The sequence below is a fragment of the Hippocampus comes genome, unplaced genomic scaffold, assembly GCF_001891065.2.
Source record: "Hippocampus comes isolate QL1 unplaced genomic scaffold, H_comes_QL1_v1.1 scaffold186, whole genome shotgun sequence".
Lineage (NCBI taxonomy): Eukaryota > Metazoa > Chordata > Actinopteri > Syngnathiformes > Syngnathidae > Hippocampus > Hippocampus comes.
In genome coordinates this window covers 697,901-718,445 of record NW_017806236.1, presented here as the reverse complement: position 1 = coordinate 718,445, position 20,545 = coordinate 697,901, and the positions used below count along the sequence as shown (strand labels likewise).

The following is a 20,545-nucleotide window of genomic DNA, read 5'->3' as shown; positions in this document are numbered from 1 at the left end:
GTTTGTGTGTGTGTGTGTTTGTGTGTGAGAGAGAGAAAGAGAATGTTAAATTTAAAACAAAGCTCATTTAAACAATACAATGGTAACGAGTGGTAATACTTAATGTTTATTGGGGGTGTTTTCAGTACTCTAAAACGGCACTACATAATGAGCTGTTTTTTTTTTTGTTATTTTTCCACCCTCCTCCCCTACTTTTTTTAATTTTAGGTAAATCAAGGTCAGAATGCATCCATAACCATCTGCTAAGTATACCTGTACCCAATAACAATACCTGAACAAACTATTGGAAAATTATACCCCCCCCCCTCCGCCCCTTGTCACACCAAACTTCAGCCTGTGATGCTTTTCGAAAAACTCAAACTCATTACATTATATGACGTTCCAGTTTATTTTTATTAGTTTTATGGCCTCTTTTGGTTTTGAGTTCCCCGATTGGCCACCAAGGGGCACTCAAGTGACGTTTTTTTTTTCCTTTCCTCAATGTGCAACGTTGTTAACCTGCTTTTTAGCGTCAAATTCAGATTAGGAGGCATTAATATTGAATTCACGACCCTGATCTGACCGTACTTGCGTGAAATCGTGTCTTTATTTTCCCGATAGTGGAAGCATGCATTCCAGTATTGGACGCTAATTTCAAACTTTAAGATGCATGGAGGTAATTTGACCAGATGTGACTTGACGCTGAACTGTCAACCGTTTGTTCGACACTACTTCAAGCTACATTGTCCGGAATTACAAAATTTATGGAATACGTTTTAATAGTATATTATTTTAAATGGATACGTTTCAACTACACTGCTGTCAGCGCCACAATCTCACTTTCAGACCGCCCCGCACGCTTCCATTTACTTTGAAGTAAAGGCAAGGTGGTGGCTGCGGTGACTGTGTCTCCACAAGTGGAGGCTGCTGTGCTGCTCGGAGACAAGTTTTGCTGGGTTTGCTTTTAATTTTCACTACTCGTCATGGCAGGTTCAGAGCTGTACACCAAGGTAAGCTTTCATTTCTAAATTTATCAGTCAACTGTCTTCTCTCACCATCTGTGCTTTCCTTTAACCCCCGCGTTATACGCGTACGTAGATATTAAATTCTACTTCGTTTTATTTTTATCTGTCGGGGCACTTAAAATAACGCCACCGGAACGTTATACTCGAAGTGACTGTACTCATTTCAAGCGCTTAATCCATTGAGGTCCTTTGGTTACGACGGTTCTGACATAATTTATGTTTCGAGGTTACGAACGGCGCACCAACAGCTAAAAGTGATCAAGAAAACGAAGGGACCGTTTAAAGAACACAATGAATCAATCTCAATTACACCAATGGGAATGTCAGCCAGTCCAGTTCGGCAGCCATCGATTGTGAATCACTTTCACCTGTTGTTGTGCCAACATCTGGAAAGGGGAGACAGTTTGGAAGAAAACTATAAAGAAATGGTTCTACAAGTGGTCACCACAGACCTTTTCCCTGTCCTTATCCTTTCTGGACGATACATTTATTTTGTTATTTTGCTCACTTTTGCATTTTGCTAGTTCCCTCATCTCGAGAGGTATTATGAGACAGTGTCAACAACCCACATAAGTTGCTCCGGTGGTGCAGCTCATCCAGGATGGCACGTCAGTGCGCACTGGTCTCCATGTGTTATCCAGTGGTACCCCGACTACCATTAGGTACCAGAAGAGAGTCCTCAGTCATGCTGATAATGAGGGCCCTGGGTACATTGCTCGATCTCATGTGGCTGGAGTGTATCAGAAGTTCCTGCATGATGAAGGCACTGATGTTATAGAATGGTCTGCCATGTTCCCCAGACCTGAATCCAATTGAGAACAACTGAGACATCATGACGTTCCATCCACCAATGCCACATTTGCAGAATGTTCAGGAGTTGACTGATTCTCTGATCGAGGTCTGGGAGGGCATTGTGATTATGATTCTGAATTCAGACCTGCATGGCACGATGATTTTGAGTTGAATCATGCGGATGTTGTTTTGTTCTCAATGCATTCCACTGTGTAATGATTATGATTTTTTTTTTCACTCATTGAGATCTACGATGCGTTGTTTCATGGTTCCCTTTATTTTTTTTAAGCCGTTTTAATTTGCATAGCGGTGTGAGTATATGTCGTCATGCGACGCAAGAAGGCACACAATTACTGCCATAATTACTGCGTTTCATTTGATTGCTTCAAATTTATAGCCTAGAAAATGGTATTAATTGAAAACCACAAGGTGGATTTTTAGTTCAATCAATCTCAGTATCTAATACAGCATTTTTTGCTACTCAAGTCGATTCACAATTTGATCAAAGCTATGCAACACATTCTTGTGCAGGGAAGTTGAGCAAACTTGGTATTTTTTGAAAATAAAAATCACTTGTGCTTATGTATACTTCTAATGTTTTGAAAAACCTTTATTCAAGTACAGAAATTAAATCAGGACCTCTGATTTCAACCTATTCTTTGTTTTTAACTCCTATCTGTACAGGGTGTGAATACTTTTGCCATCTCTTGGTTGTGATTTGACCGCACATTCTGGTATTGGCTGTTTTTGTACAATACTTTGTAACTGGAATTAAGGTTGAATGCTTGTGACTTGGTTTCTCCTATACTTATCCACCAGAATGCCCGTGTGTGGCTCCCGGACCCCGTGGAAGTGTGGAAGTCAGCAAAGCTAGTCAAAGATTATGCGACTGCCACCAAGACGTTATTTCTCCTCCTGGATGATGGCACTGTAAGTCACAGAAATTTTCTCGATATGCAGTGCTCTGAAAAAGTATTTGCACCCTTGGGAATTTCCTTGGGTTGTGCCTGTGCGATTAAATTTGGTAGGATGAACTATGAAACCTTTTGTGTGTGATAAATATGCAAACAACACAGAAATCGGGAAGGGGGCAAATACCTTTTCACAGAACCGTACACTCAACTGTGAGAGAAATGAACAAAGTGTTAAAGCAATGTATGCACCACAAGAGAAGGGCAGAGATGGATGAACACAGTGATTGAAGGAATTTGGGCCGAGTTGAGGCATGCAGGTGGAGTGACTTAAGGCAAACTTATCTTGCACAAGACAGTTGCCTGGTACTTATAAATCACCCTCTCTTGTAGTGTTTAATATTTCTTTGGCCAATGTTTTCAATACTGATTTGCTCCTAACTGTCTTTTGTGTTTTTGTAGGAGTTGGAATATAAAGTAGATCCTCATACAAACAACCTTCCACCTCTAAGGAACCCCAACATCCTGGTGGGGGAAAATGACCTCACGGCTCTCAGCTACCTTAATGAACCGGCCGTCTTACACAACATCAAAGTGCGCTTCATCGACTCCAAGCTGATTTACACGTACTGTGGTAATGAGCGTCATCTTGACTCACTCGCACTATCGTTGTCACTGTAGACTTTGGAGTCCTGCTCACTGTACGCTCTGACTTGAGGCGTATGATGACAATTATCTTGGTGCAGGTCGCTCTTAAAGGAACACACACACAAGCCAAAGCAATCTGATAAACATTCATTATGCGTTTTCCACAAGAAATGTGGGGGTGGGAAAACAGACACTCCCCAAAAACAAAGAAACCAAAAACATTTTAAAAATTTCAAAAAAATGCTAGTATGCAAATCCATGCGTGCTGAAACACAAGTATGCGGGGCCCACTGTCATACAAAGCTATACTTCTGTCATACGTACCTGTGGCTAAAAAGCGAAAGGTTAAGAGTCTCTGTCGCTGAATTGCATAAGTGCAGTCAATGTATAAAGCGATCATTGCCAATGGCCTCTCAAACATCCACACTCTCCTTAATTTGTTGTCTGTTTTCTCACTTTTTATGCTAATATATCTTTAGGGGAGAGGCTAATCTGCTTCGTTCTGGACAATTGCGTTATGTTTGTGATTTAATAAAAGATGATGCAATATGTGGAGCCTAAACACGATTTCTCAATAAGAACAGTAGAGGTCACAATTTTCCCATTGTTACAAGTGGGTATGTGTGAGGGCCGATCGCTAGGTGCGTGGGTATGCGTTTGACGAATTTTGTCATGATGTTTGGTGTGTGGCACTGAAGGCCCAAGGTCACACATTGCCAAACTTTATTTTTTTTAAAAACACATTTCACCTATTATAGAGAATTCCCATTGACCTTCCAGGCAGTGAGCCATATTTTGTACCCTGAATGATAATTGTCATCTACACTGAGATCTTTTCTGCACTCTCTAGGCATTGTTCTTGTTGCCGTCAATCCATATGAGAGTCTGCCCATCTATGAAGCTGACATCATCCACGCCTACCGTGGGCAGGACATGGCCGACATGGACCCCCACATATTTGCAGTGGCCGAGGAAGCTTACAAACAGATGGCCAGGTGTTCTTCAAATAGAATCTGTAGACTCAGGACCACCCGAGATGATGGTCATTCATCTTCTTCATACTTATTATATGTCTCATATCTTTATGCAGAGACCAACAGAACCAATCCATAATAGTGAGTGGAGAGTCAGGAGCTGGCAAAACCGTCTCTGCTAAGTATGCCATGCGTTACTTTGCTACGGTCAGCGGTTCCTCTGGTGAGGCTGATATTGAGGAGAGAGTCCTGGCCTCCAACCCCATCATGGAGGTGATGTTCAACACTGCACAATGCATACATGCATATTGATTATTGTCATATTCTGTTCGATACATTTTGACAGTCATACAATGAGATCCAATAAGAGCCTTACTGTATACTTTGCAAGCTTGACGAATGAAATGTGTTGTTGTGTCCAGTCATAAATGTTATTTAGAGGCTTCAGTGTAATACTTTTAGGCTCTTGGGAATGCCAAAACGACGAGGAATGACAATAGCAGCCGCTTCGGGAAGTACATTGAGATCGGGTTTGATAAGAAGCATCGTATCATCGGAGCTCACATGAGGACATATTTATTGGAAAAATCAAGAGTTGTTTTTCAGGTACTTTTCATGTTGATCATGACTTAAGCATTTCCTCCTATACCCCTAACCTATATTTTCTCTTTTCTGCGACGTGAATAAGGAAATATGCATGTCTGCTTTACCTTCAGGCCCATGAAGAAAGGAACTATCATATATTTTATCAGCTGTGCGCCTCCTCACATTTACCAGAGTTTAAAGACTTCAAATTAGGTGAGTGTTGTAAATTTAGAAACATCGTAACTTGCTGAGTATTTGAAATGGTTCCTTAAAAAGCTCGCCATTGTATCGATGTTTATGACTGATTTGTCTGCGGCATCAAGGTGATGCAGATGATTTCCACTACACTAATCAGGGTCATTATCCAGTTATTGATGGAGTGGATGATGGCAAAGATATGTGCAGCACAAGGAGAGCTTTTTCACTATTAGGTGAGTCTTAATATTTTGTGTATGTGATGGCTACAAATCTGTTAAAAATGTTTCCTTTCAAAATTTATCTTTTTTTTTTTTACATTTCAAATTTAATTCAATGGTTAAAAGTTTGATCTGGCAATTTGCACACATCAAAATTTAGCATGACTGTAACCATTTACAGTATTCTGATTTTGTTTACCTTTCTGACAGTGTTTCTGTACCAAAAGAGATTATTGGTGCAGCGTCATGTACACATTTCCGCTGTTTTTTTAGGAATCGGTGAAAGCCATCAAATGGAAATCTACCAGATTCTGGCAGCTATTCTTCATCTTAGCAATGTGGATGTTAAGGATCATTCAGGTGACAGAAGCAGCATTTCGGTAAGTTAGTTTCAAGTAAGTTACAAGGGGGATTTGCTTTTAGGTCGGGATGTTCGATACCGCTTTTTTTTTCAAACCGATACCAGTATGAGTGCTGAACTGTTGAGTACTTTGATCCATCAAATTTGTACTAAACCAATGACAGATCATTTTAGGTAAACACCTTTTGTTTATTTCTGACGAAAAGGATACAACAGTCACTCTGAAGTGTAAAATAAAACGTACATCTCTGTTTAGTCTTTGTTCCAAATAAACTGAAGTGCAAAATAATACAGTCAAATGTTAACCATCATACGGAAGTTGGAAAATAGGGCTGGACTGAAAAATTGAACACAGTGTATTTTATATCAGCTGATAATGACTTTTTAAAATTTATTATTTTTTTTACCTACGGTACTCAAAATGAGAAAAAAAAATCTAATAGCTGAAAGATAAAATTCAATTATCGCGAGGAAGAATAAATTTCATATTCCAAAATAAAGGGACATACAAGTATAAAAAAGTGGGCAACAGCTGAGTATAGCATTTTGTATAGTACAAGTAAGCACGATGTTGCCTGGACTGCATTATACAGGAAATATATCCCTTATAAATGCCATAAATAATAAGAACATGCAGTTTTCAAGTCACTGAAAGTAGGAAGATGTGTAAATTTAAGTATATGCATGAACTACTGTAACGGAGAAAGTCACCATACCACCCAAATTAATTTAGTTTATAAGCTTATAAATTTCGGTACTCGCCCATCACTGCTTTTAGGTTGCTTCTGTTTTTACCTTGTGTATTTTCAGCCAGACAATTTTCACTTGGTGGTGTTCTGTGACTTGATGGGGGTGCCCTGCGAAGAAATGGCCCACTGGCTCTGCCACAGGAAACTCCAGACAACCACAGAAACATACGTCAAAGGTGTCTCCAAGACGAATGCGGTCAATGGCCGAGACGCACTCGCCAAGCACATTTATGCTCGGCTCTTCAGCTGGATTGTTGGCTGTATCAATAATGTGCTCAAATCAGCAGTTAAACAACACTCATTCATTGGCGTTCTGGACATTTATGGGTATGTTGTCATCATCCTGTCCTTTCTATCTTATTTTGGCAATAGTACTTTGTCCTTTTTATTTTTCCAATTATTCTTTCCGCAGGTTTGAAACATTTGATACCAATAGCTTTGAACAGTTTTGTATCAACTATGCCAATGAGAAACTCCAACAGCAATTCAACCTGGTACCTTTATTGTTCTGTATTCTTTATTTTCTAGTAATAACCTTGCATGTGAAGCACTGTCGCTATTTATGCCTCCAGCATGTCTTCAAACTGGAACAAGAAGAGTACATGAAGGAGGAGATTCCATGGACCCTGATTGACTTCTATGACAACCAGCCGTGCATCAATCTCATCGAGGCAAAGTTGGGCATCCTCGACCTTCTGGATGAGGAGTGCAAAGTAAAATGCTGCTCTTTGCCTCCGCCAGGGAGATTATTGCAATTTGTCTCGTCATCTGTTTGTTTGCTTGTTTTCTGTATTACATGACGCATAGTATCATTGTTTTTTTTTTTTTTTGGTTGTTTTTTTTTTTTAATGATTAGTCGTAGTAATTTGGTGAGAATCCACGCATTGCAATTGAAATATGAATCCTCTTCTTTTATAATTGGAGATTTCTTTTGAGAATTTGCTTTGCTTATGCAGAATCTTAAATGAAATTACATGTTTAATGCAAAATCAATTTCCATCTGCAATTTGATTAGCACATTTGGCAGCGGTTTAACAATATAGAATCTGAATTGCACATCTTTAGATACTAATTTGTTGTTCTGTGCTTTTTAGAATCTTTTTTTTTTTCGTAGGAATAATCCGGATGAGCCTAAATTTATCTCATTCAAGCTGCAAGTGTTTGCCACAACTTTCCACAGGCTGAGCCTACATGTTATTTTGAATAAAAGGCAGGGTGAGCTAATGGGTCACTTCTTCCTGTTTCCTTAGATGCCGCAAGGCTCCGATGACACGTGGTGTCAGAAAATGTACAACAACCTGTTGAAGCAGAACGCTCACTTTGACAAACCGAGGTTATCGAACAGAGCTTTCATCGTTCACCACTTTGCGGATAAGGTAGCTAATGCTTAAGTTTTGATATCTAAACAAAGTTGAATTAATTTATTTTTCTTATTGAAAAGCACTTTAAGTCCTGGCCAGTTCTCATCCATGCATATTCTTGCCACCTTAACAGAAAAACAGAATCTCACGTCATTAAAAATGTTTTCCACGCAGTGCATCATTTCCCCTTGCAGAACAAACAGTGTTGAAATGGAAGCACGGATGACTCATATGTTCTCATGCAAAGTGTGTGTGAAGAAAGAATTACCTTCAGTTTTAATGCCAATGCCAACAACTTGTACTTCTTTTCACCATCGGTTGTACTGTATTAGCAACACAGTTCTGTCACCCAGCTTCAGCAACATGATGATTATGACCTTTGCTCATTTTTTCCCCACCATCACTTTTTGCCATAGGTGGAGTACCAGTGTGACGGTTTCCTAGAGAAAAACAAGGACACCGTCAATGAAGAGCAAATACACGTGTTACAGAAGAGCAAGGTGAAATTAGTGACCACCGCTTTACCATACAATACGGCTTGATTTGTAGAGCACTTTCACAACAGCTGCAGTTCTCAGAAAGCACTTGAAAGAACAAACAAAATAACAATAATGCAACAGAGCACACAACATAAAACCCGGCGTACGGAACAATCGAAGAATTTCCTTTTACAGTCATAATGGAAGTCATTTAAAGGAAGTCATTGTCAGTACCCATTCAACTTAGAATCCAGTTGGAAACTCATACTTGATGTTATTATGCGCACACACCCTGGAATTGTTGTGCCAGCACCTTTGGAGGAAATAATGCACACTTCACTTTGTACTTTAAATCAAAACATTGCCACCTAGTGGCCACTGACATAAACGACTTCTCGCTTGTTCTCAGTTTGATTTCTTGCTGAAACTGTTTGTGGGAAATGAAAAGGCAACAAGCTCCACCAACAGACCCGCGACCAGCATTACGGGAAGATCTGGTCAGTCACAGAGAGCTAATAAGAAGACTGTGGGGCTGCAGGTGAGATCAAAAACAGGTGATCGCCACAATTTTAACTTTACTAGTAATAATAAAGCACATTCGCAGTCTCTCTTTTACTGTCTCTCACGACTATAACAAACAACAAACCAAAACTTGTTTATGAAAGTTTCATAATGAAACATTTCTAAAGTGGTTGCTTTTGTTAGGTAAAATACGATATTGATCGTGGCCGCCTGTAATGTTTGTCAGTCTTTTGATTTTATTTCATGGTCATCACCTCTGTTACAGTTTCGACAGTCCCTACATTTGCTGATGGACACGCTGAATGCTACGACTCCTCACTATGTTCGGTGCATTAAACCAAATGACCATAAAGTGCCATTCAGGTAAAGGAGAAGGCGATGATTTTACTCTCCTCACTCTCTGGTTTGATTTAACATGTTCTATTTAATAAAGCTTGGACCCTGTGAGGGCAGTCCAGCAGCTGCGAGCGTGTGGCATCTTGGAAACGATACGGATCTCGGCAGCTGGATTCCCTTCGAGGTAGCATCTCCGCAGGCGCCTCTGTGAAAACAAGAGATGTTGAATACACCCCACTAAATGTTTATATATTCATGTTAAACTTATAGTAAGTTTGTGAACGTTGCAGATGGACCTATCAGGAATTCTTCTGTCGTTACCGGGTCCTTATGAAGCAAAAGGATGTGCTTTCTGATGTAAAACAGACCTGCCAAAATCTCCTGAAAAAGCTCATCCAGGTATGAATTATAGGCAGAACCTCAGTCGTAACCACAGTATGTCGATATTGATTATGTTCCATTGTGATTTTGTTGTCAGGACCAGAATCTGTATCAGTGTGGTAAAAACAAGATCTTCTTCAGAGCTGGCCAGGTGGCCTACTTGGAAAAACTGCGATCTGAACAGTTACGAAGAGCTTGTGTCAGCATCCAGAAGACAATCCGCTGCTGGCTGGCACGTAAAAAATTCCTGAGGATGAAGCAGTCTGCCATCACTATTCAAAGACATGTGCGGGGTCATCAGGCACGCTGGTGAGCAGACAGATTCGTGAACAGTAGGAGAATACATTTGACAGCCAACATTACAAATGCCCCCCCTAACCCACCCCCCCCAGTTATGTTCGCTTTCTGCGGAGGACAAAAGCAGCTGTTGTCATTCAACGTAATGTCCGAATGTGGGCGGCCAGAAGACGATACCAAAAGCTGCGCTCTGCATCCGTTGTCATTCAGTCCTTCTTCAGGGCGTATGCAGCCAGAAAGCTGTACTATAAGGTAATGTCAGCAATAATTCATTATTTTTAACTGGGCTTTATTGACATATCTTACTCAAAATATGATGCGACTTGACAGTTGAGGCCCATATTACCGGTAGTGTAAATTCAGGAACTCGCATCCAACAACTGTGATCTGAAAAATTGCTTCAGATGCTCCAAAATATTTTGTCTTCGCAGAAAAGTAAAAGGTGTTATAACTGCAAAGGAGAGACCAACTACAACTCCTATTCATTTTTAACTCCTTTGCTGAAGTGTCTTGTGCTTCTCCTTTGTCAGGATATAAATAAAATAAATATTTTTTCTTGTTCCGAGTTAGCTGGTCTAAGCTCAAGCGTAAAGCCATGAACTTACAATATTATGTTGTGTGATAAAACGCTAGCTGCTAAAGTCAAGTTGCACAAAAGCTGTTTTCTTAAGGGCTTATGTTTTTGATACAATAAATGCAAAGTTTAAATGGATACATTTGTTGGAAATTGCCCCATTACGCCAATCGCGACCTGCAGCTCGCGAAGGGAGTGTCAGTCGAATGCATGGCATTAACTCAATCACAGCCAACCCTCCCAGTTTTGTGCTATTTATATAGCTGCCTGTCATATGCGGTGAATGAGCTAAAAAAAGAAAAAAAAAACAAAAGGACACTTTGACTGTCATCTGATGTAAAATGTGTCACTTGATTGACAAGCAGGGCAGCCTGTCATACGCCTGTTGCATGCGCACACAAGGGCCCTCACTGGCAAAACTCAATTTTGTTTTGTCCACACTAAACTTAGTAACAAATTATAAAAATGATTCGGGGACCAACTAAGCCAAGTATTTATTTCCATGGAAAGTGAGCGTTTTTTATTTGTTTATTTTTTTTGGGTAATTTGCGCTCAGTTCCGTGGTGCGGCATCTCAGGCTGGCTGCAGAGTGGGCTGGCCAAAGGGGAGCGGGCGGCATGCTCGGGCACATGTTCAGGCCTGGCCATTGATTAAAAACATGAAGAAGTCCCTGTACCATTCCAACATGACGGATGTGAATTGGGAAGTGTGCGCATGCAAGTTGTATTGTGCAGTATGGCTTCACTCAATTGTGCAAGGGACACCAGTACATATTGTACATCTAAAGAATTCCAAGTATATAAGGTAGATCGTTTAGACTTGGTCATTTAATAATCAGCTCACATGTTGAAAAAGTTGTGCTCCTCTTTTTTTTTGAACCTTGCATTGATGATCCAATATTGATCTCTTCACAGATTTTGTACGACCAAAAGGCTTTGGTCATCCAAAAGTGGGTGAAAGGCTGGCTAGCCAGGCAGCGTTATCGACGTACTCGAGCAAATGTCATCCTGCTGCAGTGCTGTGTGCGACGCCTACTGGCCAAAAGGGAATTAAAGAAGCTCAAAGTTGAGGCGCGCTCAGTGCAGCGTCTCAAGAATCTCAACGTTGGCATGGAGAACAAAATTATGCAGTTGCAACACAAGCTAGATGAGCAGGTGAGACAATTGTGTTGCTGGGTATGTTGGTATTATGTAGTATCTCATGTGAACCTTGAGCTAGATCCATGATGCTAATATGGGAAAAGAACAATTTTAAAATTCACTTTTCAGCCTTTATGACATGCTTCATGTAACAATCGCAGAGTGATAGAGGAAATGGTGTCCAAGGAGTGTCATGTTTTTAATGCCTTGCTCAAAGACGCTTCAGCAGTTCTAAGGAAGTGAGATGGTATCTTAACCTTCGTCTTCCTCTGTCTGTATCATGTCCTTTGTATAAGACTAATTTATCCAATTGCATGTTGGAATTTGCAGAAATTACTCATACTAATCCAATTAAGTGCATGGAATTATTAGGAATAAAGAAATGGATTGATGTTCGTGTTAGTATTCGCAGTAGCTGCCATAATGTATCATTTACTTGTGTTACCACCCTGAATGTTAAATGTGTGTGAAGTATGGATGTCGGACCATGAGAAAAACCAAGCCAGCTTGCCTGAAAACATTGTAGCCGGGCGTTGTCGCATCACATGCACACCATGTGTTTGCATGCCCCCGCAGCACAAAGACGTCAGAGAGCTCAGCGAGAGACTAAATGCCGCGACCAAGACCCGAGATATGGAGAGAGAGCAACACTGCAGAGAGATAGAAAACCTTCAGAGATCCGAGCAGAAGGCCAAAGCCAAGGCAGAAAGGCTCCCTTCACTAATGGAGCAGCTCACCTTTCTTCAGCGCGAGCTGGAGAGCACTCGTAGTGAAAAGGAAGTGCTGGAAGATCAGAACAGCGTCTACAAGAAGCAGACACAAGAGGCGAGCGTCCTCCTTTTCTCTTATTTTAGTAGTTTGTCTTCACGGATGTTATGTCGTCGTTTGTGTCCCCAAATGTCAATGTTGAGTCTGCTGTGTACTGCTGCTATGACTTTGATACGGTTTTGTTGGAAGGAAAAAAAAAATTGCATGTGTTTCCTTCATATTTCTTAATATTTAACCCGGCTTGCATGCTTAACAACAGCAATACATGACTACTACTACGAAAATAATGAATAAGAAATGGAAATAAAATAATGTTGCCTGAGGATTTCACAAATCAGCAACATTTTTAGCTTGCCGTTAAAGTTCGTCATTTAACAGGGACACTGAGTTTTACAACAAAAACAATTGAACAAGTTATTATTTTATTTATTTATTTATTTTCCCATTTTGTCTCCTGTGTTGCCATTATTGACGAGACTCAATGTGCTCAGGTGGTAGAGGAGCTTAATATGAAGAATGGTTTGCTGACTGATGAAAAGGAAAATCTGAACAAGCTCATCCTGGAACAAAAAGAACAGTTGACAGGTAAAATGCAAATTCAAGTTTCAATGTGTTTCTAAATGACCAAAAACAATGAAACTGTTGTTCTCAGAAATTAACGCCCAGGTGGAAAGCACTGAAAAACTACAGAGAGAGTTAACTGAAGAGCGCTCCCGGTACCAAAACCTGCTGAGTGAACACCTGCACCTACAGGAGCTGCATAAAGACCTGAAGGAGGAACTGGAACTTAGGCTTGTGAGGCAGCTTTTTCTTTTATGTTCTGTGAGCGTTTTGTTTCTCACGATGGACCAAATTTAGTCAGCTTTGTCTACTTTTTTTTTTCCACTGACAGAGTCCAAGCAAAAGGCCGGACTCCAGCTATGACAGTAACTTGCCTGAATGCAGTCCAGTGATTGGCTCTACTAATGGACAGTACAGCTCAGTTCACAAAGCGGTAATGTACTGAACATGACCAAAAAAAAACCCAAAACATTATCTGTAACCCATCATGGTTTTCAGTTTTACCTTTGTTTATTTAGTCACATTGTTAGTCAATAAACTAGCTGAAAATTATTTTAGCCCAATGTCTACCTGAAGTGTGGAGATGGCCAATGGCCGACGTCTACTTGGGCTGCATTACTGATTTCTCTGTTATTATAGGATGAGACCCCCTCTACTGTAGAACTCCCACTCATTCTCAAGCTCCAGAGAAGAGTTAGAGAACTAGAGAGGGACAAACAATTTCTACAGCAGCAGTTAGATGAGAAGGAAACCAACGAGGAAGAAGCCAAGGCATGTTCTCAACACTTTTAGTCACGTGATACCTTCATGTGTGTAGTAGCTATTTTTGTTGTTGGTAATTTTTCAATGAAGGATTCGGAGGAGGAGATAACTGTTGGCAGAGCAGAACTGGATTTGGAAACGCTGAAGGTACAACACTGAATAACTGTCCCAAATAAGGAATGTCATACACAAACAAATATTTATACTACAAGTATCAACATTCGTAACATAAGGTTAAAATAATGATAATAATAATCAGAATAGAAGCACAATTACAGTACATACTGTACAATTTCCTGCATTATGTCAATGAAACAATTTCATTTAGCGCCAAGAGCTGGAGTCTGAAAATAAGAAGTTGAAGCAGGACTTGAGTGAACTGCGCAAGTCTTTAACCAGTGAGAACAGCGAGCTGATGCCCCCTGCTGTGGGCTCCACCACATACAACGTATTGCTGGAGCAACTCAACTCTTCTAACGAAGAGCTGGAATTGCGAAAAGAGGAAGTGCTTCTTCTCCAGTCACACATAGTGCGCCAAGAGGCTATGAAATACAAGGTCAGATTGAAATGAAATTGACATATTGGTTATTTCCTTCATTAGTTTTTCTAATGGGCTAATATTTTCTATCAACTGCCCATGCAGGACTCTGCGCTTGGAGAGGGGGTGAATTTAGACCTTAGTGATGTTCCCTCATTTCAAGACATTGACAGGTAAAAACCTGGACCTCCTAATCTTCCATTTAAATGTTAGTAAACAAGTGTCTTTTATGGTTTTTACCTGGCAGGTCCACTGACATCCATACATTGAATGAGGATGGAGAACTGTGGCTGGCTTATGAAGGCTTGAAGGAGACCAACAGGTGTTTTTGGTGTTGTTGTTTAATTTGATCAAACTACAAAGTACTTAATGCGTCATGGCTGGATTTACACTGCAGGGCTGATTTAATACTGAAACGTCTGATTTTCGCACATATTAAAACATACCGTTTAGGTATCCTGGTCTGATCTTATTAAAACACCCCTGAATTATGTTGAGATATTTTGCTTATTCAATGATTGGCCCATACCTAATTTTGCATGTTTCACAGTATTTATTTGTCCGTGCTTTTGTTGTATTTTAGATTAACTGTGGGTGTTTTTAGTATTTTTGTGTTGTCTGGGATATATATTTGACTATCAAACGGTGTACTCTGTTGATGTCAAGTTGGCGTTGACGAGATATAGTCATTTGGTGCAGTTACACTGCACTCGCGTTGGCAGATATCCGATGCCATATCTGGAAGAGGCCTCAATCCAATCTGTAGATAGCAGATTCCATTCAGTCCCCCCCCCCCCAAAAAAAATGAGAAAAAAACAGAATTGCTACTTGAAGCAGTGCAAATCCAGCCCCTGTAACTAGATGCTGTGACTTGAAATCCCAGGCTTCTGGAGTGCCAAATGCAGAAGCTGGAAAGGCAGCACAGTGAAAGTTATGAGAAACTGCGGACGGAGGTGAACACGCTCAAGCAAGAAAAGGAGCAGCAGGAGAAGCTTTTGGCTCAGACTTTGCTCCTGCCTGAAGACGCTCGCATTGAAGCGGGCCTGGAGCTCGAAATTACCCGGCTCACCCACGAAAATCTGGTGTGTATAACCTCTGGCTCTTGACAGATCTGTCATGATCCCTTCTATGGTGGTGTAATTAATAACAGACAATAATAGCATACATCCACAGCAGACACTATTAAATCATATCCAAATTAAATGCTCTATCAAAAATATTATTTTCTTGAAAGAAAATAATGTTCAGTTTTGATTTGACCGCTTTTAAACATTAATTGCATTGTTGCAGTTTGCAACAGCATAGAACTGCCCCACATGAGACTCGATAAGGTAACCACAATATCATTAACAGTGAAGTTGTACAACTCTACTTAAAATAATAAAGCTTGTTAAATTAGAAAAACAGAGTTGTGGACTATCGCATCGTAATTTATTCATATTAGGAAAATACAATGAACAGTGTACATCTACCTGTGAAACATTTCTAAAATATACAGATATCCACCTCTTTTTTTTTTTTTAACAACACTGTAGTGTTAGACAATCGCAATCTATAACATTATTACTGCCAGATTTGTAGGTAAGGCTACCTAATGCTAAGGCCAGTTTGTGATCTAAACAGGAAAAAAAAAGTATCTCAAAAGTAAAACTATTTATAAATATTTGTATTTCTCCCTTCCTTTTGTTTTACACTTGGGTGTGTATGGAAGTTGTGTTTATCCTGTCTCTAATCCAGTATGTCAACATATTTGCAGGAGCTCATGGAGCAACAGGACAAACAAGACAAGACTATTGTCAATTTGAAAAAAGATCTTCAGCTCTACATGAAAAGAGTAGAAGAGTTTCAAGGTAATCATGTCAAACTGAAAGCCACAGGCTGTTACAGTGCACTGTATAGTTGACTCATCAGTTTTGGATTGCCACTCAGGTGTGCAGTTATTTCGTTGATGTCACATTATTATAATGTACCTTTGGATCTTCCTTCATAAATGTTGGAAAAAAAATCTTACAAAAAATGTATTCAAACAAAACACTCTATTTCCATCCGAGTTGTGATGTGTTGCTCAAAGTGCATTCAAGATATTTTCACGCTGGTCAGCGCCTTGCGTCACGGAATATATTGCTATTGCTTTTCTAGTGACTGTAGTTTGTTTACTGCTTTTCAAGATGCATTTGTGTGATAACTTCCGCTCACTACACGTTCACACAGCAAAATGGCCATCTCGCTATTATATAGGGCACAACAGTATGTAGTGGAGCTGGTGTCTTTATTGAGCCAAGGCACCCATTTTACATTCCATACCACTTCCGGGGGGTGCTTGGGGGCTCTTGGGGAATGAAGTTTACACTTAATGTAAACATGGGGAGTAAAAACTTAAAGCCGTCAGGTGCTTCACTGTTCTATACTCTCTGTCAACAGTATATTCACTGATTATTCATGTTCCTTTCAAGCTCAACAAAGGAAAACGTACCTTGAGACAAATTCTTCTGCCAAAGCAGTGAGCATACCTCGCAAGGAGAGAGAGTACCAGGGAATGTTGGAGTACAAAGAGGGTGAAGAGAGCCGCCTTGTTAAAAGTTTGGTTTTAGGTATGGCAAACTTTTCTTGCATGAGTCCATGATTGCTTCACGCAACATGTAGAAATGCCTGAATGTGAAAATGCCGTGCCTAATGGTGCTGCCCGGAACTTTTCATTTCAGACCAGAAGGCCCGTGGTGTCGCTGTCAGCTTCCTTCCTGGCCTTCCTGCTTACATCATCTTCATGTGCCTGCGATACGCTGACAGGGTTAACGACGATCAGCGAGCCAGCACACTGCTCAATTCTGTGCTCTGCAGCATCAAAGGAGTCATTAAGGTTCAGTATAATCAATAATTAATGTCCACGTCATTAAGTACGCATGTGCGTATGATGCAGGACCTTATTAGCTCCAGAACTGATTGCTCATTACAAGAAAGGTGAATTTTTTTTCAAGAAAGTGTGCGTTTTACTCATTCTGTGAAAACAAGGCGCAACATATTTGGATTTTCTGAGGTTGATGCTTACCGGGAGATTTGGCAAAATAAAATTCCGATTAATTAAAAACAAAACAAAAAAATCGGCTGACCAATTTAGTTGGCTGATATACAGTATGAGAGAGAGAGAGAGAGAGAGAGAGAGAGAGTATATAATGCTCACTTTTGACCATCTGTTGGAAAAATGCTGTATGTGCATAGTAACCTCTAAGTATAATGCAGTTCAATTTACATACTGTACCTACAATATCATTGTGATATTGTTACATTAATGTCTTCAGATGCATCTTCAGCATCAACATTGAAATTGTGAGACAAAGGCACAGAAGTTGCTGTTGTGAATTTACATTCGAAGGTTTAGAGAAGATCAAATTAAGACACATTTTGTGTTCGGCCTAAAATTTCATCCAATACCCTTATCTTTTTATGAGAAGTGTACACGGTAATTAGACCCTTTTGGGAAATTGTGCTGTTGCCTGTATGTGACACCAGTGATTGTATATTTTATTGTTGGTGTTGTTTCTATAGAAGCGAGGAAAGGATTTTGCCGTGTTGTCCTTCTGGTTATCCAACACAAGTCGACTAATTCACTGTCTGAAGCAGTATAGTGGAGACGAAGTAAGCACGAGTCCATTATGAGGCGGCTGAGTTCCACTGAAAAACACATTTGACTATTTCTGCAAAACCCCTTTTGCAGACGTTCAAGACGTATAACACTGCGAAGCAGAACGAGCATTGCCTGACCAACTTTGAACTGACGGAGTACCAGAATGTGTTTGCAGACCTAGCTATCCATATTTATCGCCAGCTCATCAAAAGCATGGAGGACACCCTGCAGCCCCTCATAGGTGAGGTGAAGGATCCCACATGCACGTATGCATTTATCCGAAGCCGCCTGACCGTGTTTGACATGTGCAGTTTCAAGCATGTTGGAGCATGAGACAATCCAGGGGGTTCTGGGCTCCAAGCCGACAGGTCTGAGGAAAAAGAGCTCGGGTTCCCCAGAGGAAGACGCGGTTACCGTGGAAGTCCTCCTGCAGCAACTTGGACTCTGGCACACCACTATGATGCAACATGGGATGGACTCTGGCCTCATTAAACAGGTGGTTCGGCAGCAGTTCTACATCATTTGTGCTGTCACCCTGAACCACCTGCTACTCAGGAAGGACATGTGCTCATGGAGCAAAGGGCTGCAGATCAGGTAGCTACCCGTTGCTTTTATCTGCTGACATTTTCACAATAAAACATTGTAGAGCCAAGCTGACACTGTATTTCTCAGGGACAATATAGAATTCAACTATACACTCATGAGATCGACATGCACAAATAAGACTGGATGCTCAGATGAGAGAAATTGTGATTATAGATGCCATCGTACGGTTTACTTTCCCAGGGTATGGAATAAAAGTCAACCTTCATGGCTTAATGACTGGGACTAAACAAACATGCACAAAGAGTAATTCACGTTCCTTTTTCAAAATTCAACACACCACAGAGAAGAGTGTCAACAACCTTGCCAAATTTTAATGATTTAAAAAAAAAGAAAAAGCAATTGTTATCGGTACGTAAAATGAGTCTTTAAAATTAGAAAAGGTCTAGATGTTCTCATAGATTTCAAACGCTGCGCTGCGGGAGTTTCAACTGAATGCGCTGAAGCTACGCCCTGCTCAACTCTCAAATCAAATACCGCTTGTATAATCTGGAAGAATTGATTCGACCTCAGTGAGCAACGTTCTTATGCCTACACATAACGACAGGTTTTCACCACAAAAATATATCCATGTATTCAATATATACTACCGTTTGTTGCTCTTCTTTATTTCTATGAGGAATGCGTGCACTCATGAACAATGAGGCTCTCTGAAGAGGCCAGGCCAGACCAAAGCCCTGGCTGCGAAGTTGGATTTTGCGAAGCATTTTATACCCCTTGTCCTTGCTCTTTTTCACGCAATTCTTTTTCTATTCCCACTCAAGTAATTATTTGGAGGACTACTTGAGTTGTATTTTTCTACTTCTACTTAAGGACTATTTTTGGTTACTCTACCCACCTGGTCACAAAATAGACAATAGTTTGCAATTAATGTCTGACCTTTTTATGTGTGCACAGTGGAACACACCCTGACCTGTTTCCTGGTTGCCTCTGTGTTCAGGTACAATGTGTGGCAGTTGGAGGAATGGCTGGCGGAGAGGGAAATGGCCGACTGTGGCGCCAAAGAAATGTTGGAACCTCTCGTACAAGCCGCACAGCTGCTGCAGGTCAAGAAGAAGACTGAGGCCGACGCTCAGGCTATTTGCAACATGTGCACGGGCCTCACGACTGCACAGGTCGCTCATCAGTCCATGTTTTTCATGTGATACGTCACTATTGTTTTGATCATCATGTGTTCTTCCTCACAGATTGTGAAAGTGCTGACACTTTATACACCAGTGATCGAGTTTGAAGAGCGCGTGACAACCACATTCATCGCAACCATTAAAGTGAGTTGCTGTGACCCAAACGTGTGCAAAAGTGTAGTGCTCTTTTATGGTCCTCAAATTATTAACTTGTTCATTTTTGGACCTTTTATAGGACATCTTGAAAGACAGAGAGGAGTCGTCCACACTGATGATGGATGCCAAGAAAATCTTTTCTGTCACGCTTTCTTTCTCACCCTCCTCTGTGGCGCTGGAGACCATCCAGATCCCTGCAAGCCTAAATTTGGATTTCCTCAACCGTATATAGAGCCAGCCTTTGACAGTGTTTTGCTGTTTATCATGTGTGGTTTTCAATTTGTACCTAACTTTTGTATTCACGTGCCAAGTAAATATAAAAAGTCAGTTTAAGGAAATATGATCTGGGGACTTAGCAGTATATGTTTAGTGAATAAGCAAGAGAAATAATATAATTATTGACACTACATAATTTTGTAAAGGATTGAACATAAAGTAATTGAAATGTTGAATGTGACAACCAGTTATTAAATATATCAGTTTGTTTTTTTTTAAGTCTGTCTGACATTCTGATGATTGTCGTTCTCATGCTGTCATTTTTATTTATGTCATTACAAGCATTACTTTATAAATCGGCTCATTCATTCAGGAAATGAACATGACAAATGTTATCAGACAGGTTCGTACAGTCCAAAACTGATCTGCTTGTCTGTGGCCAAACACATTTTTTTTTTTTTTTTTTAATCTTCAAACCAAAATCTCTCAAAAGTTTGTTTTGTAGCATATTATTTAATAAGCCAACTTTACACAAGGAAATACATTAAAATAGAAAATCAATCACCATTTGGTACTACAATATGGTCACGTGAAGGTACTTTTTGTCACCGTGTGAATTGAATTAGACTTCCTATTACTTTCTGTTAATCTCCCAAGTAGCTTTTA

At 40.3% G+C, this 20,545-nt stretch overlaps 1 protein-coding gene across 1 annotated transcript; it reads left to right on the top strand.

The window, feature by feature from the left end:
• The first annotated feature begins 476 nt into the window (after positions 1-476).
• LOC109507494 (unconventional myosin-Va-like) lies at positions 477-20,155 on the top strand. Its single transcript, XM_019856957.1, has 41 exons — positions 477-655; positions 826-989; positions 2,616-2,726; positions 3,170-3,341; positions 4,206-4,350; positions 4,446-4,602; positions 4,792-4,935; positions 5,046-5,127; positions 5,238-5,345; positions 5,604-5,710; positions 6,502-6,767; positions 6,853-6,934; positions 7,013-7,153; positions 7,691-7,816; positions 8,218-8,301; positions 8,690-8,818; positions 9,068-9,165; positions 9,236-9,322; positions 9,429-9,537; positions 9,617-9,828; positions 9,912-10,068; positions 11,305-11,544; positions 12,106-12,354; positions 12,789-12,882; positions 12,950-13,092; positions 13,190-13,291; positions 13,498-13,629; positions 13,711-13,767; positions 13,949-14,176; positions 14,264-14,331; positions 14,406-14,480; positions 15,042-15,240; positions 15,915-16,008; positions 16,612-16,749; positions 16,861-17,015; positions 17,702-17,791; positions 17,871-18,021; positions 18,092-18,374; positions 19,324-19,498; positions 19,571-19,651; positions 19,743-20,155. Exons 2-41 carry the CDS (start codon positions 963-965, stop codon positions 19,893-19,895), a joined length of 5,451 nt encoding a protein of 1,816 aa, XP_019712516.1. The 5' UTR covers positions 477-655; positions 826-962; the 3' UTR covers positions 19,896-20,155.
• The last annotated feature ends 390 nt before the right edge of the window (positions 20,156-20,545 follow it).

What these genes read in the sequence shown, in the direction of transcription:
- LOC109507494 (XM_019856957.1), top strand. Translation starts at nt 963, where the DNA reads ATGGCAGGTTCAGAGCTGTACACCAAG. An exon ending in CGGGGTCATCAGGCACGCTG is followed by an intron (nt 9,829 to 9,911) that starts GTGAGCAGACAG and finishes CACCCCCCCCAG; the next exon opens with TTATGTTCGCTTTCTGCGGA. An exon ending in CGGGCCTCACGACTGCACAG is followed by an intron (nt 19,499 to 19,570) that starts GTCGCTCATCAG and finishes TCTTCCTCACAG; the next exon opens with ATTGTGAAAGTGCTGACACT.